The sequence below is a fragment of the Gopherus flavomarginatus genome, chromosome 6, assembly GCF_025201925.1.
Source record: "Gopherus flavomarginatus isolate rGopFla2 chromosome 6, rGopFla2.mat.asm, whole genome shotgun sequence".
In the NCBI taxonomy this organism is placed as follows: Eukaryota; Metazoa; Chordata; order Testudines; family Testudinidae; genus Gopherus; species Gopherus flavomarginatus.
Window position 1 is genome coordinate 12,359,887 of NC_066622.1, and position 24,709 is coordinate 12,384,595.

General features: G+C 40.7%; 1 protein-coding gene across 2 annotated transcripts in view; it reads right to left on the minus strand.

Moving 5' to 3' along the window:
- CNTN3 (contactin 3) overlaps positions 1 to 24,709 on the minus strand; it is a 250,576-nt gene that overhangs the window by 29,119 nt on the left and 196,748 nt on the right. The window contains exons 10-11 of one of the 2 annotated variants that reach the window (XM_050957331.1): positions 7,952 to 8,079; positions 6,652 to 6,818 (exon numbers count right to left, since the gene is read on the minus strand). In XM_050957331.1, the coding sequence (XP_050813288.1) occupies positions 6,652 to 6,818; positions 7,952 to 8,079 (295 nt within the window). Of the gene's footprint in view, positions 1 to 6,642; positions 6,819 to 7,951; positions 8,080 to 24,709 lie in introns of both variants that reach the window. The other variant, XM_050957330.1, reaches the window with a different exon arrangement.

Consider the following 24,709-nt stretch of genomic DNA (forward strand, 5'->3'; position numbering starts at 1 on the left):
TGACGCCAAGATCTTTCTTGAGTAGTAACAGCTAATTTACGCCTATCATTCTGTATGTTTAGCTGGGCTTATATTTTCCAGTGTGCATTACTTTGCATTTATCAACACTGAATTTCATCTGCCATTTCGTTTTCCAGTCACCCAGTTGTGTGAGATCTCTTTGTAACTTCACACTCAACTTTGCACATAAACTATCCTAAGTAGTTTTGTACCATCTGAAAACTTTGCCATCTCACGGTTTACCTCTTTTTCCGGATCATTTATGAACATACTGAACAGCACTGACTCCAGTACACATACCTGGAGGACACCGCTATTTACCTCTCTCCATTCTGAAAAAATGATCATTTATTTCTACCCTTTGTTTCCTGTCTTTTAACCAGTTACTAATCCATAAGAGGACTTTCCCTCTTATTCCATGACTGCTTACTTTGCTTACGAGCCTTCGGTGAGGGACCTTGTCAAAGGCTTTCTGAAAGTCCAAGTACACTATATCCACTGGATCAACATAGTCCATATGTTTGTTGGCCCCCGAAAGAATTCTAACGAACTGGTGAAGCATAATTTCTCTTTACAAAGGCGACGTTGACTCTTCCTCAACATATTGTGTTAATGTGTCTGATAATTCTGTTCTTTACTATACTTTCAATCAAGTTGCATGGTACTGAAGTTAAGCTTAGTGGCCTCAATTGCCAGGATTGCCTCTGGAGGCTTTTTAAGCTCAGCGTTACATTAGCTATCCTCCAGTCATCTGGTACAGAGGCTGATTTCAGTGACAGTTTACATACCACAGTTAGTAGTTCTGCAATTTCAGAACTGTTGGGTGAATACCAGCTAGTCCTGGTGACATATTACTGCTTAATTTATCAATTTGTTCCAAACCCTCCTCTACTGACACCTCAATCAAGGCCAGTTCCTTAGATTTGTCATCTAAAAAGAATAGCTCAGGTGTGGGAATCTCCCCTCACATCTTCTGTGCTGAATTAATTTAGCTTTTCCACAAAGGCCTTGTCTTCCTTGAGTACTCCTTTAGCACCTTGATCACCTTGATTGTCCAGTAGCCCCACTGATTGTTTGGCAGGCTTCCTGCTTCTGATGTACTTAAAAAAATTCCTTTTTGTTTTTGTGTCTTTTGCTAGTTGCTCTTCAAATTTTTTTTTGGCCTGTCTAATTATCCCTTTTACACTTGACTTACCAGACTTTATGTTCCTTTCTGTTTTCCTCAGTAGGATCTGACTTCCAATTTTTAAGAGATGTCTTTTTGTCTGTAACTGCCTCTTTTACTCTATTCAGCTTGGAAAAGAGGAGACTAATGGGGGATATGATAGAGGTATATAAAATAATGGGTGATGTGGAAAAAGTGGATAAGGAAAAGTTATTTACTTATTCCCACAATATAAGAACTAGGGGTCACCAAATGAAATTAATATGCAGCAGGTTTAAAACAAATAAAAGGAAGTTCTTCTTCATGCAGCGCACAGTCAACTTGTGAAACTCCTTGCCTGAGGAGGTTGTGAAGGCTAGGACTATAACAGCGTTTAAAAGAGAACTGGATACATTCATGGTTGTTAAGTCCATAAATGGCTATTAGCCAGAATGGGTAAGGAATGGTGTCCCTAGCCTCTGTCTGTCAGAGGATGGAGATGGATGGCAGGAGAGAGATCACTTGATCACTGTCTGTTAGGTTCTCTCCCTCTGGGGCACCTGGCGTTGGCCACTGTCAGTAGACAGATACTGGGCTAGATGGACCTTTGGTCTGACCCGGTATGGCTGTTCTTATATTCTAAGCCATGGTGGCATATTTTTGGTAAGCTTACTTTTTTTTTTTTATTTGAGCTATGCATAGAGTTTGAGCCTCTATTATGGTGTTTTTTAAAAATTTCCATGTAGCCTGCAAACATTTCACTCCTATGACTGTTCCTTGTAATGTCCATTTAACTAGCCCCCTTGTTTTTGTGTCACCCACATTTCTGAAATTAAATGCTACCAGAGTAGGTTTCCTTGGTATCTGAACCCCTACAAGGATGTTCAATTTCATTTCATTATGGGCCCTATTACTGAGCAGTTCAGCTAGACCAGATCCTATGTACCACTTAGGATTAAATAAAAAAATTGCCTCTCCAGGATTAGCTGCTTCAAGAGGCAGTCATTAATGTTGTCTAGAAATTTTATCTCTGCATACCATTCTGAGGTGACGTGTTCCCAGCTGAAATCCCAGTTCCCAGTTGAAATCCCCTATTATTATTGGGGAATATGAATGCCAAGTGAATGAATATGCCATCAGACACTTTATAAATCAGTATACGGACTCATTTGCTCACTAAGGGTCCTATCCAACTCCCTCTGAAGTCTTTCCATTGAATTCAGTGAGAGCTGGATTGGGCCCCTGAGGTATTTTAGTTTGTCTTGTGGTTAACTTCTGTAGTCTCCAGTTAGCAGAGCACTAATACCCCACCTTGTTTAAACATTTATGACAAGGCTCCTGTTTCCTATACACACCCTCAGCTGTTGTTGCCTTATGGCAAATATTCCAGTAAAAAGCTACATCTTTTAGACTTCTGGGTTAGCCAATGGAGAATCACTGGAATGAGTCCTGAGAGGTCCTGAATAGAGCTGACTGAACATTTTCCATCAAAACTGCTTTTTGATGGAAAATTGGATGTTCAACACAGTGAAAAAAATTAAAGAAAGTTGCCTTCCACTGAGAATTTTGACTTTTTCCTGAAAATCAAAAACTTTCCAGTTGGTTTCTGATCAAAACCTTTGGGTTCTTGATTTATCCTTTTGGACGAAAGGTTGAAATTTTCACTGGAAAAAAAAATCAGTTTTCCAACGAGTTCATATCTACCACTGAAGTCACGTATATTGGAAGAGATCTTTTTATTAACGATAGTTAACCTTTCCCTTGTAATTTTGATATGTTTATGTAGAGCCTGTTTAGTTACTTTACATGAAACTTGGTAAATAAATAATAACTATGCAGCAATATGGCAATATGGCTGTGAAATCAGAGGATTCACATTGGGACATGACAGATGGTCAGCTCAAATTTCCAGAAAGATTTTTAGAAAAAATATAAGATCTACAAAAGTCCCTTTGCTGTCCAAAAGAAACCTAATTTCTCTTGTATGCACTTGCATTTAATCAAGTGCCAATCTGTATATGGATCCTCTTTCATGTCCAATGATTAAATGCTATGCCTCTTGAGAAGATTTTCAAAGGCATAGAAGGACAGTTAGGCACCTAAATTCCATTAATTTTCAATGGGAGTCGGACACCTAACTGGTCATTGGTTTCATCAGCAAGAAGGCAGAGCTGTAGGAAACGGAACTTTAATAAACCTACCGAGAGGCCAGTATTACCTGCTGAGGCTAAGTGGGCTGTCTACAACCACCTGGCTTTGGCAGTTATAGTAAACTTTACCTTTTACGCTTGGATTAAATGGATAATTCCAAAAGAAAAAAAAACTTTTAAATGCATTGCATTGTCCTATATAGCATTTATTATAAAAATATTTACTAATGGACTCAACTCCTCTCCTTCACAGATAAAGATCTTGATAGTACGGTGGTGGCCACACTATAAATACATTAGACAAATGGGCATAGGAAAAATAAGGGAGGAAGGATGACCTTGGCAATGGACTGAGACTCAGGAGATCTGAGTTCAGTTCCTGGCTCTGCCACAGGCTGCATGTGTGACCTCAGGCAAGTCACTCTGGGTATGCCTACACTGCAGTTATACACCCACAGCTGGCCTGTGTCAGTTGACTCAGGCTCACAGGGCTCAGGCTATAGGGCTGTAAAATCACAGTCTAGACATTTGGGCTCAGGCTGGGGATGGGCTCTGTGACTCTGTGATAGGGGAAAGTTCCAGATCCTGGGCTCCAGATCCCGAACCACTAGACTGCAATTTTACAACACTGCAGCCTAACTCCACAAGCTCAAGTCAGCTGACAAGAACCACCCCCAGGTGTTTAAATGCTATGTAGATGCCTTAGGCACCTAGAGTATCACTGAGATTCACAAACTTGAGTAAGGCATCTATGCACTCTATACAATGAATAGGGAGAGATAGATGCCTCAGAAGGGGGTTCACAAAAGTCAGCATGCTGGGCAGCTCTCCACCTAAAACGGCCAATGGGAGATGCCAAGGCAAGGGGTGTTTCCTAAGCCCCGCCCTTCTCAGGGAGGGTGCCTCCTTTGGCTTGGGATTCTCAGCAGGAAAGCATCTCTTGGCATTAGATACCTACATCATTTTTGTAAGAAGCCGGGAGTGGAGGAGAAAGAGAGTGAGCTCACTCATAACTTTTAGTCCAGTGTCTAGGATACTTACCAGGATGTGGGAGACCCCCAGTTATTATAACAAACGGAAAAGTAAGCTTCAAGCAGTGAAAGGGAAAACCTGGAGCTTTTCCCATGTGTGTGACTAAAAACTAAATAAAATACCTGATTTTATACAGAACTCATCCAAAAATGAAGAAATCCTCTTTTGTGTTGTAGAGTCTGTAAGATTAAAATTTTAGAAGCCAAGTTTGCTCATTCACTGTAATCAACCAACCATTTTGCTAACTAGGCAGAAAGCATGGCGTTCAGAGACTGACACAATTCAGCGAGTGTTTGAAAATATAAACAAATATTTTATAAGAGCTGAATATCTTAATTAGAAGCCCAGATTGTGGCTTCTGTGACACAGCCCTGAGCAGGGAGGGCTGCAGAACCGTACAGCAGGAGGAGCACTGGAGAATGTGAGTGCTCAGACAATAATTGCACTGGGTCCTTAGAAACAACTTACATGGGCCAGATCCTCAGCTGGTGTAAATCAGTATAACACCATTGACTACAATGAAGCTATGTCAATTTACACCAGCTAAGGATGTGGCCTCAAACTTTTAATTTATTTTTTTATTTACATATCATTCAAATAAATTATTTCAAATTAGGCCAAAATATTCAGATGACATGCGGTCTTATACTGTCTGCTATGTTTATAACACGTCTCAGCATAGACAGAGCTTTGAAAAGATCATCCTGGACTTATGTCATACTTTAGTCTGTACTGATGAAGGAATGAATGGTCCTCCCCTATACCAGATACTGGGGCAGTAATTTGCACATTCCAGCTTGGGGCTTGAAGAGAGCTCAAGCTGATAACTGTTGCCTTTGCCTGGGATGGAGAGGTGTTTAAATCCTCTTTTAGTTCCTTTGGGGATATGAAGATTTGACAGTTACAAATCTGAAATGCCTTTCAGATTTATCAAAGGGTCTCCAAGGCTTACACAAACTTTCCAATCATCTTGAACCCATTTATGAATTTTCCTTTGAAACTATGTAATGCCATTGCACAGCAGTTGGATGCCAAACCAGGTGACACTCAGCAATTTTTATTAAGAGCTGATGCAGAGAGCTACACAGAGGAAGCCATTCACAGTGCACAGCAAATGTTATCGGTCCTACAAAATGCAGGAACTCTGCTACACATTCTTGAGCAACTCTCTTCTAGCACCCTAATTATTTACCTATATACAGGTATAGAAATCTCTTGTAACAGTTATGTTAAAACTTTGTGTGGGTTTAAACCCAAACCTTGGAGTGAAATTTGAGGTGGTATAAATCTACACAGACAAACTCGACACAAGGTTCACACAAACTTCTTACCAGCCTTGCTTTGTAGAACTGCACAGCTGACACATCTAACTCTGATATTGCTCTCTCTTAAGCGGCCTGCATAATGTTAGGATAAAAGGAGCCCTCTCTGATGCTTATTAATGGAGACTTCAGTATTTACAGGAATGAATCAAATTGACACTGTTTGGAACAAATATATTTGATGGTTAAGTCGATTTGTGGTTGACTGTGGCAAAGACTAAACATCAACATTGTGCACCATTGAGGAATGCAAACACTGCAAAGAACATGGGATGCATCTCATGAAGTACCTATTGAAACAGATTTCTGCGTGGCAGCAAATAACTTGTTTTCAATTTAGATAGATCCTCACCTATGGTTCAAAGAGACATTGTGGCTGCGGGGTGTAAATAACTTTCTTAATTTTTTAATTCTTTTGTGTTATTGGACTTCAGATATCTAATATCTGTATTACGGAATATGTACAGCAGCAAGCTCTGTGCCTGTAATTCTGAGTAGCTGATCTCCTTGGGGAAGGCAATTCTACAATACCAAGGGTATGTCTACCCTGCAGCTGGGAGTGAGTTTCCCAGATGGGGTGGACGGACACGTTAGCTCTACTCAAGCTAGGATGCTAAAAATAGTGGTGTAGCTGGAGGCAGCACAGACAGGGACTCAGGCTAGCCCACCAAGGAGTCCAGGTAGGTTTGTTCTCAACTGGCTAGCCTGAGCTGGCAACTGGGTTATCCCTAGCTACACTGCTATTTTTAGTGTGCTGGCTTAAGCAGAGCTAGCATGCATCTGTGTACCCAAAGTGGGAAGCATACTCCCAGCTGTAGTGTAGACGTACCATAAAAAGAGAACATCTGGTTGTATTTTGGCTACCATGTTAAATTTAAAAAAACAAAACAAAACACTGAAGTCACAAAGCATGCAACTTTTTTGCTCTTTTAAGTCAACCTTGTCTTTAAGATACATGCACCTATAATCAGAGAAATAAATGTTCACAACTTACCCCGCCTACTTTCTCAAAATGAGAAGTATCTCTTTTGAAATCGGTGAGTGTTCCATTGAAATACCACGCGAAGCCAATGTCTAGCAATGGATCGTGCTGAACTTGGCATGGCAAGATTACACTCTCTCCAACAGTCACATCCATGTTTGAAGGTGCCAGAATTATCCTTGTTGGATCTATGGAGAGCAGAAATAGTCATTTTAGCCATCTCAGCAGTTATCCCACTTTCTGTGTTCATAGAATCATAGACTATTAGGGTTGGAAGGGACCTCAGAAGGTCATCTAGTCCAACCCCCGGCTCCAAGCAGGACCAATCCCCAGATTTTTAAGCCGGTTCCCTTAATGGCTCCCTCAGGGATTGAACTCACAATCCTGGGTTTAGTAGGCCAATGCTCAAACCCCTGAGCTATCCCTCCCCCCACTGAGCTTGCTTTAAACATTCACATTCTATAAGATGCACTTGACTAGTGGCAGTCATTTTAGGTTAGTAAAATTCTATATTGCAAATATTATTGATCGAATTCTGTTCCTGAAGTATTGTGAGAGCTTATTAACCTCAATAGGAGGTTCTTGTGGCTCAAAGTAGAATGTGACCTGCTGCATAGTTTGTAGTGCTCAACAAATTGCAATGCACACAAAAAAGTACAGTTCTATAGAAAATCTAATATTGCTAATAATTAAAGGAAAAATCTTCCTCTCTGATCCATACTGTGGATTTCTGCTGGATTTTCCTGCATGCTTTTTGTATTATTAGTGGAAGATCTACATGTCAAGCAAGCACAGAATGTGAAAGCAGCAAAGAGAGATCCAGACTAACATGGCTACCCCTCTGATACTTCACAGAATGTGGTAATTTTAGCGATTAATCTCTGTCTATCTCAAAGTGCTTTACAAAGACCAGTTAACTCTCAAAACAGGTTGAAATGGAAAGTAAAAAATAGACCCATTTTACAGATAGCCAAACTGAGGAAGCATGGTTTAATTTTTTGCCCTAGATTATACAGTGAGTCAGTGTGCAAGCCAGTAGTTGTATCCAGATGACCTTACTCCAAGAGTCCTGGTCTAGGAACTATTTCACAATATAGATGAGAGATTTCCCCTTTAAATTTAAAAAAGAGCCAGAACTGATCTCTTTTTATTTAACTATTTTTAAACATACAACTCCTCAGACCCTTTACCTCCATTCACACACAATAACCTCACTACAGCCCAAATTTTGAACTCCTATGCTTCTTGTAGATTCTACTTGCTGGCCTTATTGCAATTCAGAGTCATTTCAAATAACCGTATTAAACCCCCCCAAACATACCTGTAACTATTAAGCTTGTTGTGCTACTAGCTGTTCCAAATTGATTCTCTGCCAGGCAAGAGTAACTTCCGGCATCTAATTTAGTCACATTAGCTAGGCTTAGGCCTCCATCTTTTAATAATGTTATTCTAAAAAAAAAAATGATGGAGAGACGAAAAATGCATCACAGGTTTGCAGAAGACAAATGAACATTCACCTTATTACATCACTGCAAAATAGATCAATCTCCAAATGGATGTTTTAAAATTTAACTGCTATACAGTGATGATATGCAGCAGAGGAATCTGGCCCACTGTGTGTTCGCATGCTATAGAAAATACATTAACAAGTCTGTTCTCCTTGGGGAAAATCCAGAACCTTGCTCCTCCCTCAGAACTGGTTCCAGAGCCTGGGAGAGGCAGGTTTCCTGTTGTCTGCATAAAAGGTTCTTCCTTAGCTCTCCACCACCCCTATACCGCAGAGCACAGCTCAGTGGATGTTCTCTGCCTAGGTGTTTGGTTGTTAATTTGGGGCCCTGCATAAGGAGGCAAGATGGCTGCAAGGGGTAGTGCAGCCCTGAAACTGTAATGGTAGTGACTGAGAAGCTCTGCTGCCACTCTTTGACTTGGAGAGAGAAGATCTGCATGGCAGGTGTGAAGGAAAGATCTGAGTGCACCGCTTGGTTGCTTCAGCTGTGTATTGGTAACAAAACTTGTCCCTTAGAAGGTGCTTGTTTCAGTGGGCTGTACTGTCATTAATAGTGTACATGGGATTTAGTTATCCTGTAAATAATACACAATACAAAATGTTTTGTTTTCTAGGTGCAACAGACACTCATGTTTCAGGGTAATATTTGCTACAGAGTGAATAAATATAGCATTTCCAGACTACAACTTATTCTTATGGTTTGATGGAATCAATGACCTTCATCTCCACTATGATTGTATAAAACCAACAATCATCCGTGATCACAGATCACGACTAAGGTACTGTAGCCAGGCTCCATACTATTGCCACACTGCTCTTAACCTTAAGGTGGAACAATTGCCCAATTAACCGTTAAAACCACATACAGCGGCTGCATGTGTTTCAGGAATGCTCTTCTTTTAGACTAGCTGAAAGGAGAGAATATTTAAATATACCAAGATGCAAACAATTAAACTAACAGGTTTATTCACTAGTACAATAAATAACGAAGCAGCTTTTGATTACAAGAGACACTTTGCATTGTTAATTTGAGGATACATACGGACAGATGTTCAGGGTAAAGAATAAGAAAAGGACTTATGACTAATACATGACAGTTTAAAAGGCAAGTGTGATGATAATAATGCATCACGAAATACATGCCTGCAAAAATTAGAGCTTAAATTTATCACTTTAACATTCTCTTGTAATAACATGAAAAAGGTTCAAATGCATCTGAGAAGATAAAAAATTGAAATGTGTTTCTAACTCCAACGATCTGACATGCATCCCCAGTACAAGTTTTATCATTTGGCTTTACTCGGGGTCTACTCTCAATTTTAAACAATAATACTCACCTATTCAGACAGGAGCTCCTTCATTGCTGTGGCAGACGCTCTCAGCCACATAGCGTGCGTGGTGCTCACTGGCAGTATAATACGCCAGAGGGAGTCTGGCTGCCCGAGACCTGATTTGGTTAATGTACCCACACAGCGAAGATACAGTTAAGATACCCTTCCACTGCGGCAAATGTCACACAGCCATGCAAGGAGTGTGTCACTCTGAGGGCTGCAGAAAGATGCATATGTACGTTTATGCAGCCAGAGGATATAGGATGACGACACTGGTCAACCACAGTAGATGCTTGGCATGCTTGGAGTGATAGGACGGGGGAGGGAGAGGAAGGAACTGAGGGATCACTGCTGGCCCTGTTTTGCAGGGCCATGTGTGTTGCTAAGAACCGGTTAAAAATGTTGTCAAATTTCTTTCCCCCTCACTCCTGGAAAAGGAGGGTTTTTTTTAGCAAAATTGAAATTTTCATGGAAAAATGTCAGTTTTTGTCAAAAATGTTCAAATGTTCATAGAAAAACTTAAAATTAAAAACTAGCATTTTTTTGGCAACCAAAGAAAAATAAGTTTTAAACCAATTATTTTTGGTTTTGGTTCTTCAGCGTCTCAACAGCACCTTATCCCCACCCCTTCAAAAACCAACCTTACAAAGAAAAAGAATAATGCAAACTAAACAATGAACATTTCATTAACCTTTTTTTTGTAGAAGACAAAAATCATTTCCCAATCAACTTTAGTTTCCACCTTATTGTGAGAAAAATTACCCTATATCACACTTGCATAATGGCTGTTGTGAGAGCAGGGTTGCAGTGTAACCTGGCGTATCTGAGCTAGTCTAGATACTGCATCAGTCCAAAAATATTCACATAGAAGGGTGAAAACGAGTGTTAAAGATGCTTTAATTCAGACATTTGGGTTAGTTTCCCTTTCACTACTGCTGCCCCTATTTACATAAGCCACACCTCTTTTCCTGTCTGCATACCCTCTTTTCCTGTCTGCAACTGCAATTAGGAGATTTAGAACACAGTAATAAACACAATAAACTGCACCAGTATGCAAATGATATTTCTGTATTATTTACAAATCCCTTGCGTTTAATCCTGACAAACAGAGCCCAAAATACTAGTGGACAGACAGATGTAGTCTAAAAATAAAATTAGGATCAGAAAAAATGTCAACAAAAATTGGAAAGAAAAAAATAACTTATTAATTTGTAGAAAGATACGCAGAGGATGCAATAAGAGGATGTTAAAGGGAAGGAGAAAGCATGTATTAAACACATTTATGTGGATTCAGATTTTTAAGATGTTCACTTAGATTTAGAACATTTTATCTGGCAAAAACAGTATCACTAGATATATCTAGATTCTTGACTATGTATTTGTGTGTTGGGGGGGCGGGTGGATTGGGACCATAGGTGCCTACTTTTATTTTTGCCCAGGGGTGCTCCACCCTAAAGCCCCACCCTACTCTGTTCCTTCCCCAAAGCCCCGCCTTCACTCTGCCTCTTCCCACCCTTAATCCACCTCCTCCGAGGCCCCCACCTTTCTGCTGCCCTCTGGTCTCTACCGTCCCACTATCCCTTCCCTGGGCCCCCATCAGCTCTTTGGTGACACCCCGATCCGCTCTTTGGCAGCATCCCATATCACATAACTTGGGGTGCCAGCAAACAGCTGTGGGAGGTGGGCACTGCTCCTGGATAAAAAGTTATTTTCAATAGTGTGGCTTAACTTGGTGTGAAACTGGAGTGAGCTGCACCATTACAAGTGCCTTTTGGTCTCAATGTATATTAGATGGCACATACATAGTGATTAAGGGTTAATAAATAATTAATAGACATTTAAGCATGTTGCAGACATGATTCATTGGTTCTATAGATAGTTATAAGAACTTCAAGAGAAAGTATTATTAGAATGTTATCAATCATGGTTAGAAGCAATCCATTGAACTGCTGGACTCTATAACAATCTGTTTTTTCTGCACAAGGGGTTTGCATTATTGTAGCTACATTGATGTAGATATCTCAGTGCAAAAAAATCCAGGGTTGACAAGGCCTTAGATCAAGCAAAAGATAAAATTGGATCACGGTGTTAAAAAAAAAAAGTCTATTGTTTAATTAAAACAAATGACATTTAGAGTGCTTTGAGCTATTTGCAAGTCAAGCTTGTCTGAAATAATGAAGGAACGAGCTTATTAAAACTGGGTATATTTAAGAATCACATTATTTTTCAGAATTAAACAAAACAAATCAATTCTTGAAAAACTGTATGGTCAAAATAAAATCTTTATTGGTAAATTAAACACCGAGCTCTTTACTTTTTCAGTTACTAAAGCAGCAAATACAGCTCAGCTGATGGAGAGAATTGCCCCTGAAGTATCTGCTAACCTCCACCACCATCTCCCTGTAATTCTAGACAATCTAAACTTATATGTATTAAGAGTCAGAAATCTACACTTTTTAACAAAGCAAATATCTTTCCAGCAGGCTGGCTTTCAAGAAGTGACCTAGATTTCTACTTATTAGCTTATAATACATAAAACAAGACTGCTTTCTAGCGTTCCACATATTTATAGTATATTTCAATACAGCACAACAGAGAAAGACTCGATACTAATTTTCAGAGACTAGATTCCATTTTCAAATACCCGCATATGCACTTTTGGTGCATTAACATTCTGCCTTTGCAAGTGAACAGGAAACAGTGCAGTAAAAATGCGTGCACTTGTATATACATGGAGGTTAATTTGAGGTCTCACTGATAATCAAGCCCAAGGTGTTAAAAGATTAGGGTTGATCTTTTTTTTTTTTTAAACACACACACACAAAAAGACAGCTCTTCCTACCTCCATAGATATAGAAGAAATGGCTCATTGATAGTAATCTCTCCTCCAAGTATCAGGGAAGGAAGGAGAAAATACACTGACATGGCTGCTAGCCCCATGCCCTTTATTAGACAATCTGAGGCATGGCTTTGTATGGGAAAATCTGGCAATAAGTCAGGAGATGGGAAGGTAGGGTGGGCACACAGGAATTACCACACTGGATCAGTCCATGTAGTCCATTATTGTGTCTCCAGAGGCTTCAGATAAAGGTATAAGCAACCCTTTAGTGATCTATCCCTAACATTAGTTGTCATCCTGATCTCCAATAGTTAGAGACTGGCTTATGCCCTGAAGCATGAGGTTAAATATCCCTTCCAAAATTCATTAGGATAACTCTTGATATTCACGCAAGGGTCCAATCTATTTTTAAATCTTGCTAAGTTCCGGGATTCAACAACTTTTCGTCTCTCGCAGGTATAGAGCGGCTACACAGGAGATCTTACAGCAGTGGAGCTGCAGAGGGCTAAACAAGGCTGATGGACCATTACCTGCTACATGGCTATTCTTTGGCAGGAAAGGGGGTTGGGGCAAAAATCGACATCTTAGCAAAGACACAGCATGGACAGACTCCCTGTCACCTTGCTCCCAGCTGGAAATGCTTCGCAAAGGGGGGAGAGAACTTTAATAAGAAGGGGCAGGCAATGCAAGACACCCCTCTTTCTCATCTTGCCCATCATATTCTCTGCATCCGAAAAGAAAAAGGAAGCAGCCATCAGACTCTGGAGGAGGGGTCTACACAACAGACCTATACTGGTATGACTACGTCACTCAGGAGTGTGAAAAATCCACACCCCTGAGCAATGTAGTTCTAGCGACCTAACCCCCCACATGTGGACAGTGCCATGTCAATGGGAAAGCTTCTCATGTCGACATAGCTACCACCACTCACAGAGGTGGATTAACTATGCCAATGGGAGAGGTTCTCCCATCAGTGTAAGAGCCCCTTCACTTAAGCACTAAAATGGCGCAGCTGCATAGGGTTAGCTGTGCTGATGCAGCATTTTATGTGTAGACCTGCCCTCAGACAACTGGAAGCATGTGGTAGAAATCTTTGTTTTGAATCTAATATTAAATTAGGCACCAATAAACATTTTATCTTGATTTTTCTTGTAACCGTTTCTGACTTTTATGCCTCATTACTTGTACTCACTTAAAATCTCTCTCTGTGCAGTTCATAAACTTGTTTTATTATTTTAGCTAATCCAACGTGTTTAATTTGAAGTGTCTGGATAACTATTTAATATAATAAGATGTATTTTGTAATTCCCTTAAAGGAATAACACACTTAATACATTTGTATTGTCCAGGGAAGGGCTGGGCAGTACAGGATATACTTTTCTGGGGAAGATCTGGGACTGGGAGCGTGTTGGGGTCACTCTGCAGCATAATCCAGGCTGGCAAGAGCCAATGTGTGGCTGGTTAGCTGCAATACGCACAGTCATAGCTGGGCATGACTTACATGCTGAAGGCTCTTTGTGAGCAGTCTAGATTGCAGGTGACAGCAACAAGGTGTTGTGAAGGGCACAACACGTTGTAGGGGAGAGGTGACACAGCTACTCATTAGTCTGGATTGTGCCCCGGTCACAATAGGTATAACTTAAAGGGTTTTCAGTACATTAATAATCAGGTCAGGACAATAATGGACAATGCAATAAATATAAGCTCATCACCAACTCCTCAAGACACCCTAAATAGTTCAGTATCCATTAGATAAAAATCAGGTGGCTAATCATGCATGAGAATTTCATTACTGCATATAAGAATTCAACACATAGGGCCTGATCCTCAGCCTGACCAGGGGTATGGCAACACAATCCATCTCTAAAGCCTGTTTCATCCATCTGAGGATTCCCCCTGTGTAATCCATGGAGTTCTTATAGCAGCTCTAACAACAGAATTTCCAGTCCCTGGCACTGGGGGCATTCCTGGCAGAAAACTGCTAGGGCCAGGGCATTTCTATCCCATCAGGTTGCTCAAAAATAAACCATGCCCAGGATTACGTCGATGGGAGTCTTTTTATTGACTTCAGCACCAGCTGAACCACTTCTGTGTCCACCCCTAGGACTAGTGTGGCTTGCGCAGGAAATCTGGCCCACACTATAAAACTAGGTAAAAACTGTATATTTTACCCATCAAATTCAAGTTAAATTAGATCTGATTATTCACTAGAACCCGGCCCCCCATAAACACACAAGATTAAAGCCCTGATCCCATCTCAGTATTTGCTACTGGAGACTCTGTTTTTATTCAGTCTCAGAAAGCACTGTAGCATGAAATCAGGACCCAATAATGAGACAGTAAGTGAATACAAGCTTGTTACTCTTCAGATCACAACGTTTTATTACTAAAGTAACAACAAAGATAAATCCCAACTGCTTTTTTGTATTTATCAGATTATTCAGCATAAAAGCAACAAAATTAGGCTCCTATTGATATGATAATAAACACAAATGTATTATTTCCCAGTACACAACACTTCAATACAAAGGATCAGTAGGAAACTAGGTCAACACTGATTTTTATACATCAGTCAAACTCCAGCTAAATTGAACCAGATTACTCAACAAGAAAGCTAGCATCATTAAATTCATATTGATGTCCTGGTAAGTAAATGCAAATACGTTACCTTTCCAGATCACACACAGTTTCAAACTATAGACCAAACATAAATAAAAGTTACTTAATTCAAATTCTAGTCAAGATGAATCCAGTTACTGATCCTCACCAGATTCATTCAACTACTACTATTACATCCAGCCCTCAGTAGTCTGAGGTGACCTGCAACCAGGCCAAACGGTAGGCATGAAAATGTTTGAGGAAAGGATAAAGTGGATCAGGGGAATTCAGTGGGGCATTGCTCTCGAGTGTACTTTCAAAAAGGAGTGCTTCTGGCCTCCAGGATGCTTCACTGGGCCAGGCTCTGCGGGAGGAGGAAGGGCAGTGATGGCTAAAACTTGTGTGTCTAACCCTCCTCCTAGCAGACCCCTGATGAGCTTTGATGGCGAGAGTGGCCGGAACTGCTTCCAAGCAGATTGCAGCATATGCATGCCCAGCAAGCAAAGGATGGCCCAAGTGTTCTTCAACTCATTTAGCCTTGCATATATTTGTTTGGAGAAGAGACCATGTTCATTGAATGGGAGGTCCTGGATTGAGGTCTGCATCTCTTGGGAAAGGCAGTAGTGTGAAGGCAGGAGCTCCGCATCAAAACCACCACCGACATGACCACCCTGGCTGCTGAGTCCACTGCGTCCCATGCCATTTGGAGGGAACACCTAGCTGCTACGGTGCCTTCCTGCACGAGGGTGCTGAATTCTTGGGGAAAACCCTGAGGGAGGAACTTTTTGAATTTATGGTGATGCCGGCGGCGCAGGCAGAGGACTTTGCTCTCTCGGCACTGGAGGAGCTTGGGAAGGTGTCGATGCCGCCAAGAGTTTCGGTCCCCTACTGCTCCTGGTAATCAGTGGTGGATCCTTTAAGGGGCTAAGGGCCCTGACTGGGGAAGCACGTGTACGTGTCTCAGGTGTGGCCGGGCAGCCTGAACTGGGTCCTTTGCCGGATGTCCTATGGTCCTTCTTGCTCAGTGCTGGGGAGCCATTCTTCTTTTTCTTCTTTTTGGGCACTGGCGATGGGGAGCGGTGCTGGGGCTGAGCTGCACACTGAGGTAGAGATATTAGGCGAGTCTTGGCAGGATGGTTCAGAAGCTGGACGAAGGGCAGCCTCCATGAAGACAGCCTTCAAATGAATATCCTGTTCTGAGTCCTGGGTTGAAAAATTTTATGAATACGACACTTGTCCTTCACATCTGATTCCCCTAACCACTTGAGGCAGCTGCTGTGGGGGTCACTTACAGGCACAAGTCTGTTACAGTCCACGCAGGGCTAAAACCCTGGTGACTGGGGCATGGCCCACGTGAGGCAAAGTCCCTTCTGGGACTCTAACTTCTAACTACACTTAACAACTACTTAACACTAATGAACTATTTACAAGGCCCTAAGGCTTGAAGTCAGAAGAGACGAAACCGCTAGCCCGTACTATGCAAGGAAAGATGCTCCGACTAACCACTATGGGTGGTAAGAAGGAACCAAGGTTAGGGCCAGTGGCTCCTGATATACCAATGCATGAGCGCAGCACTCAAGGGGGCGTCACAGCTGGCCCTATGGATACTGCTAAGGCAAACATTTCTGATAACCGTGCACATGGGTGTGCACACACACCTAGAACGGAATCAACATGAGCAAGCACTCGAACATAACAGTAAACAAATCTATTACTATGCTCTTTTTCCCCTCAAAACCACCAATATTAACCCTTTCCCAATCAAAAAGATAAATCAAAGTTTGCAATAAACAGTGAAGCCAAAGGCTTAGAACCAGCTAGTAGTATTGATTCTAGAATGATCCCATGAATCTGGGAACACCAGACCTGGAGACAATAGTCCAGTAGTGGTCACATCAGTGCCAAAGACCTCTGATATATAATCTCCCTATTTTTACTCAGTAGTCCTGTTTATATAGCCAAGGATTAGACCTTTTAGCCATAACATTGCACTGGGAGCTCACGTTCAGCTGATTATTCACCATGACTCCAAGTCTTTTTCAAAGTCACTGCTTCCCAGATAGTTCAGTTGTTAATCTAATAGAGACAGTAAATTAATCCATTTCTCTTCTTTTATTCTGATTTACTACATTTCTTTAGAGGAGAGAATTTTTTGTAGCCTTTTTTTGGCAGCAGTCATTAACATTCCAAACAGTTATTTATCATTTTAAAAATTTCAACAATTCATGATATTTTCCATAATAATCAGACTTCTGGGGCGTGCGATGGAGTATAGCATGGATGGAAAGCAAGAGTGTAAACCTGGAGTAACTTGCATGAGTTTTCTAACATCTAAGTAGAAGACATTCATCTGGGGATGAATCAATAACATATGAAGATGGTTTCTTATTCCACAGCATCTCCACCAGCATTATGTTCTGTCTGTCTTATTTGGAAGACTGATGGGTGAAAATAATTTTCACTACTGTTCTCTTATACTTAGATTCACAAAGAAACATAGTCTTTGTGATGCTGAGTGTCACAAGGCCTAAACTTTTAGGAACTTGGAAATTCATAAGAATTCAGTGTGATTCACAAAGCCTCATTTAGGGACTCAGACTCCTTATACAATGTATGGGGAGAGAGACGCCTCTTAGATTGCAATTGACAAAAGCCAGCATACTAAGCGGGGAGCCACCTAACCTAGCCAATGGGAAATGCCAATGACAGGGGTGCATGCTAGGCCCAGCCCCTCTCATGGAGATGGCTGCCTAACTCCAGGCTGCAGGGAATCACCTACCTCTGCTGGCGATTCTCAGCTGTGAACCTTCTTTGGAGTTAGGCACCCAATGGGTTTTTTGCAAGAAGGCAGGGGGAAGGGGAGGAGAGGACCTCCCTCATAAGTTTTAGACTGCTGTTTCAGGTACACCTCTACCTCAATATAATGCTGTCCTCAGGAGCCAAAAAATCTTATTGCGTTATAGGTGAAACTGCGTTATATCGAACTTGCTTTGATCCACTGGAGTGCGCAGCCCCGCTCCCCTGGAGTGCTGGTTTACTGCGTTATATTCAAATTGGTGTTATATTGGTTGTTGTTATAACGGGGTAGAGGTGTATTTGAGATGTAGAAGCCACCCAGTTCAAGTCCTCCCACCACATGAGGGGGAGAAGGGATTTAAACAAGGACCAGCTATCTCTCAGATTAGTGCTCTAACCACTGAGCGATGGGATATTCTGATGTGGGGCTCTCTCAGTCTCTCCTGTTGAAGCAGTTCCACTGTAGACAAACCACTGATCTGCCATGGTCAGCTGAAGCAGCTCCAATGCAACCAAAAGAAGAGCCAGACTTCTTATTTGTAACTATGTTTAACTTTGAATCAAAGCGGCCAAATCTATTGCTTTATGACTGAACTGCTGATAAAACAATCTCTAAAGAAGTCTTCACAGGCCTTATAACCAAAGTTGCCCCATACCAAATGTATAGATTAAGGTGATTTTGTCATGCACTGCAGGAGTTCTCACTGGAAGATCCAACTGAAGTCAAACTGCACAATTTGTGCAAAGTGCCACCAAATGATCTGGAGCTTCCAACTTCTCCAGTTAACACTACAAGTCAGAAGACTTGCGATAAAATCACACAAATTGGCAACATTGCTTGTAACATGAGATGCTTGGCAAATAACAGATTAACTAGCTCTTGGCTGCCCATAGCAGGCTGGGACTCAGCGATGGCTGCAATGGGGAATACAAACTGACCTGTGCTGTTATGCTAGATAACCACAAAATCAACTAGACTCCTCCTTTCCTAGGGCCTGATTCTGTACCAATGAAGTCAATAGGAGTCTTGCTATTGACTTAAATGAGAACAAGATCAAAATTTTTATGCCCCTTGTGTAACTCATTGTGTAACCCTTAAAAGGATTACAAAACTTACTGCAGAGGAAAAATTTACTTTAAAAAGGGAAAGGAGCTTAAGGTTTAAATGATTAACTACAGCTATATGCCAGGATCACTACTAGGTATCACACTCCTCTTCTGATCCCACTCCGGGATCTCCCTCAAGCACTGTATCCATTTGGAACTGCTCAAATTTGCCTTCAATATCCCTCAAAGCTTTGCCTCCACCTATCCCTCTACTAACCCCTATTCTCTGGCAATAATGCCAGCCTCAATGACTCAATTCATTGAATTCTTCACATCCCATCCTGATGCACTTTCCATGCTGACCCCTGTGCCTTTAACACTTTTCCCAATCCATCACTCCAAGCCCCTGCATTCCTTATTCAAGTCACTCTAAAAAGTGACACCTTTTTAGGGTCTCACAAGAATTTATTTTTCCACCCATTTTGAGTGGTTTTTCGGTATATGAATTCATTTTTAAATTGTATGCTTTTTCTCTAAGACATTTTTAGCTCTTTTAATTAAACCTATGAGTTGTTCTCCAAATCTCCCTAAACTGAAAATGCAGCAACAAATATTCAAAAATATTCAAAAAATACAAGCAATAATGACATCAAAGTGAAAATTGTACATGTTTAGAAGGAATGTGGCTACATATCCAAAGAAATATAAATTATTAAGCAACAAAATTCTGAGAACACTTTGAAACACTATCACCGTATTTCTTAATTATTCAAGTATAAACTTTATTAAAATGTATTCACTCTAATCGTGTCACTCCAGATTTACCCAAGTGTAACAGAATAGAATTTAGTCCAATATATGTTTAACACCAGGCAATGTTCTGCCAACCGAACTCAAGCTTAGTGGACCCCTTTCCACAAGAAGACCCACTGAAATTAATACGGGTAAGGTTCTATTCAACTGATTCATAGATTCTAGGACTGGAAGGGACCTCAAGAGGTCATCGAGTCCAGTCCCCTACCCTCATGGCAGGACCAAATACCATCTAGACCATCCTGGATAGATATTTATCTAACTTACTGTTAAATAGCTCCAGAGATGGAGATTCCACAACCTCCCTACGCAATTTATTCCAGTGTTTAACCACCCTGACAGTAAAGAACTTTTTCCTAATGTCCAACCTAAACCTCCCTTGCTGTAGTTTAAGCCCATTGCTTCTTGTTCTATCCTTAGAGGCTAAGGAGAACAAGTTTTCTCCTTCCTCCTCATGGCACCCTTTTAGATACCTGAAAACTGCTATCATGTCCCCTCTCAGTCTTCTCTTTTCCAGACTAAACAAACCCATTTCTTTCAGCCTTCTCCTTCATAGGTCATGTTCTCAAGACCTTTAATAATTATTCTTGCTCTTCTCTGGTCCCTCTCCAATGAGGGTGGAAGGGTTAGTTGCTTTCTTTACCAATATGGGGTTATAATGAGCCTTTATGCTCAGCATCATGTAGGAGGTAGTGCATAGTTGCCCCATCCTCACCCCCCAGGCAGCTTCAGGAAGGGAAAATAATTTACTGCGTCCCTGGGAAGTATCCAGCTTACTTACCAGCTTGCACTTTGCTAAATAATTTGGCCAGCAGGGGGATATGGACAGGGGACATAGCTAAAGTTCTGCCTACTTCCCACCTTCTCTTTCCCCCTGCAACATGCACCTAGTGGAGAGGATTTGAAGAACAAGGGCTGCACTCTGCACTAGACCTGGGCCCAAAATCCAGGTTGGCTTGTCCTGCCTGCCTCCAATACATTCACCAGCTTGGCAAACAGCAGAATTTAGTCCAGATATTAGCATTATCTTTTTGCTTGTTTGCTTTAATAAAGACTTCTTAATTTGAAGAGAGTGAATGAAAAAAAGTTCCACTAAATGCAAAGCTTTCCTGAATTGCAATTTGTATATAGTGACAAACCTTTCATGAATTGCAATAGATTCCTGAATCGCAGTTATTCACAAGAGACAGTAATGAACTAGAGTGTCTCCTGCAAAGATTCACAATTCCACTCTACTCTGAAGGCAAGTTCATTAGATTAATCCAGGGTTATTGGCTTGTTATTACATTTATTCTGTAAGCCATTTATAGCATGCTGTCAAAAGTAAAGTTGTAGATACTCTGGGCTACATTTAAACAACAGCTGAACTCAGTTTTCACATCTAAGAGCCATGATTTGTGTTTTCAAGTAGGTGCATAAATCTAGCAGGTAGTACTTTGTACACAATATATTTTTTGGTGATGGGACATTCTGTATGTTTAATATAGGCCTGGTCTTCCCCCCCTCCAATAAAATCAATGGGACTTTTTCCTCACAAGAACAGCATCAGGCCTTTAGTTTGTGCATGCAAAGCTGTGCTTTACAAAAATGAGCAAGAGGTATAGAAAACCCGCAATAGTTGAAATACACCATATTATGAAGGGGGATCTCACAAATTTTGGGGGATGTTGAGGTTCTAGGTTACAAACTCACAGGACAATCAGATGTTGTGACATTTCAAGATGATGGGAAATTGCAAGTGGAAAGCAGAAGCAACAAGGGAAGCAACAAGGGAGACTGGATTGAAAGGAGTTCATGATCCCAGGTGGGTCTGCAGCCAGCTAAGCAAATTTATGGGGCCGTATGAAGCTGTGTAAGGGTGTGTGCCCAACATCATGCCATATTTGTCAGCGTCTAGACTTGACCACAAATAAGAACAGTATTTGATGTAAAGAGAGGAGTGAGAATTGCACAGACCAAAAAGCTGTAGACTCTTCAAAGTTCAGGGGTGTTGGGGTTTTGGTTCTGGTCTATCTCTAGTTTGATGTATGTAACAAATAATAAAGGTAACATGTCTGAGCCACATCCACAAAATATGGAACACTTTGTCCAATTTTCTGCATTTAAAAATATTTAATTAATTTCACAACAAAAAAGTGACAGTTCTAGCAATGTTTTACAGGAATAAAACCAAGTGATTTTCTCCTGAACTAGAATACCGTGCCAGCAGCAAATTAAGCTCTGGAAAATCTAACATAGTAAAACAAGGTTCCATGGAAGCATATGTAGAAGAAATTAGAATCAGCATTCTGAACCACCTCATCAAATCAAAGCAGCTTCTCTATGCTCATCTCAGGCCTCTCAAGTGCACCTCCAACTGGTCACATCCCCTCTCTCATTTGATAGAAGATGTTTGATGCCAGAATGCTACAACAAGTGCATTCTGCAGCCCACCCTTTTTCATGGCTCTCGGCCAGCCTCAGAGCCCTTTCTGCTTGTCACTCAGTGTCTCACAAAGGTTTTCTTCCTGCTGGTGATCACATCTTGGAGCACCTGCTCCATGCAGATGGTGAGGTGTAAGGGAGAATGCTGAGGACAGCAGTGCTCCCCCTAGGCTTAAGAAACACAAAGCAAATGTACCTCTGCTTCTACTCTTCCAGGGTAGAAAGAGCTGTATTTTCCTGTACTCTGAGTCAGTGGAACTGAACCATTGAGCGTATGTGATTTTTAACTGAACACATAAAAGATCTGGCAAATACAAACTGATTTGACAATTTTTGAATACCTGTTCTTAGGAAGGGTCTTTATTTAATATTGTAGGAAGCAGTCTATTTTCTTAGCAAAGTATAAATGAACCACAAACTGTCACCAAGAAAGTATAAAAACTCCCTCCCCTTGCCCCACATTTAGTTACTTAGCTGACACTGCTTATTGTTAATCATTTGGTTTCTGTATAATCTTGTACAAGGGGGCACAATTACTTTTCTCGTTGTTTTGGACATGCTTTTGTTCCATTTTTCATTTACAGTCAGTTTTATTTATTCATCCTGTATTTATAATAGTAATAGTACCGCTAATGAATTAATTGTTATCAATACTCAGCATTTATACTGCATAGCACTTTGAGAACACCAGGCCATACTCAATACTGTTATAATTGGGCGAAGTTCAATCACTCATGTCAGTGGTAAATTTAAGCCCATGTACTAATTTATGTATGTAAAACAGCTGCGTACATTTTTTCAGATTTTTTTTTAATGCAGATTATGTGCATAAGGAATTCAGCACATGCATGGGCAATTTTTAGTATCTCAGTGCTATGGGGGCCCAATTAAAGCATGCAATATTCATTTTTAACAGGAGAGGCTGAAATATGTAAGGGAGGAGGATCGTTTACCCAGGAAATGTATCTGGTCTCTGGAATATGTCAGTGCATCCTGCTATACTAGTTAGATATCAAGTATTTACAAGAGTGTCTGTTGCTTCCAGACTGATGGTTCTTGACTAGGTTACGCCTGAATGTAGTAAGAAGAGCCACTTGTCACATACTGAAATAATGCTGCCTCTTTAATCACTCATTCAGCAGGGATGGCATGGGAGTGGTGAGAGACCTTGAAAACTTAAAATTCCATAAATATATTTCAATTCTCTCCACTCCCACCAAAGGATTGAAAGAGCAAACATAGGTGAGGGCTCTGTCTCACCTACACTATGACAGACAAACTGGACCACTATCATTGAGTCAAATATAACTCCCAATTAAGGTTAAATTCTGTCTTCGGGAAACGGGGACGTTTACATAAGAACTGCCACACTGGATCAGACCACTGCTGCATTTGGTCCAGTATCCACTCTCAACCTGTCCAGTGCCAGTTGCTTGTGAAAAGGATGCCATAAGGACATTATGGAATTACTTGCCCTCATGGAAACTCCATTCATTAGTTAGTTTATGCCTAAAAGCATGAGGGTTCACATTTTTTATACATTAGATAGGATAAAAAAAAAGGTAACTATGGATGTTCTCATTAGACATTTATGATACAGTGGGATTTTGAAAAGCATTTAGAGTGGACCTTACTCTGTCCCTCTTGAAGCAAATTACCGTGGACTTCAAGGGGAGCGGAGTTAGGTCAACGTTAATAGCATCTGAAAAATCACACCCCTAATTTTTATTTGAAATCTGCTAGAGCTCAGTGATATGTTGTGGCAGGAACCTCCATAGGCTTGTCATGTGCTATGTTAATAAAGTATTTCCTTTTATTAGTTTTCCATTTGTTGCTATTCAATTTCATTATATTATAGGAAAGGGTATACAAAAGTGCCTGATAATCCTCTGCTCACCATTCATTATATCATATACTTCGATTCTGACCCATTTTCTTTAGCTCTTCTCTAAATCAAGCAGCCCATGTCTTTTCAGTCTCTGCTCATATGAAAGTCTTTCCATGCTTCTAATCATTTTCATCAGCTATCTCTTATCCACTTCTATTTTTGCTGTATTTTTTTATGAAAAGGTGATCAGAACCGAACACAATATTCAAGATAAGGGAACATGATCAGTTTATGTAACAGCACTATAATATTTTCTATCCCATTCTTTACACATCATAATTCTGTGGGTTTTTTTTTTTGATTGATGGTGCACACTGAGCAGATTTTTTTCATTGAGCTGTAAACAGTGCCGTCTCCTTTTTTTCTCTAAGTGGTTATAGTTAAAATTTACAACACAACATTGTGTATGAGCAATTTGAATTTTCTGTCCAATCTACATTAGCTTGCATTGCTTAACAGTGATTTTCATCTGCCACTGTTCAACTGCCTGGCTTTATTAGCTCGCGCCAGAGTACAATGGACTAACCTGACTAATTTTGTGTCATCTGCAAATTTGAACCACGCTGCTCACTCTCTTTTCCAGGTTATTAATAAATACATTAAACAACAGCTGTCTTAAGTGCACGACCCCAGACCACCCCACTGTTAACTTGTTGCTATGATGAAAATCGACCATTTATTCCTACTCTGTTTTTTGTTTCTGAGGCAAATTCTCACTGTGAAGCAACTTTACGTTTCTTACCCCAAACCTCTTTTCTTACCCTCCACTTGTGAAGGATTTTGTCTAAAGGACTTTGCAAGTACAAGTATTTGCAGGTTATATTACAGGTTTTGTAA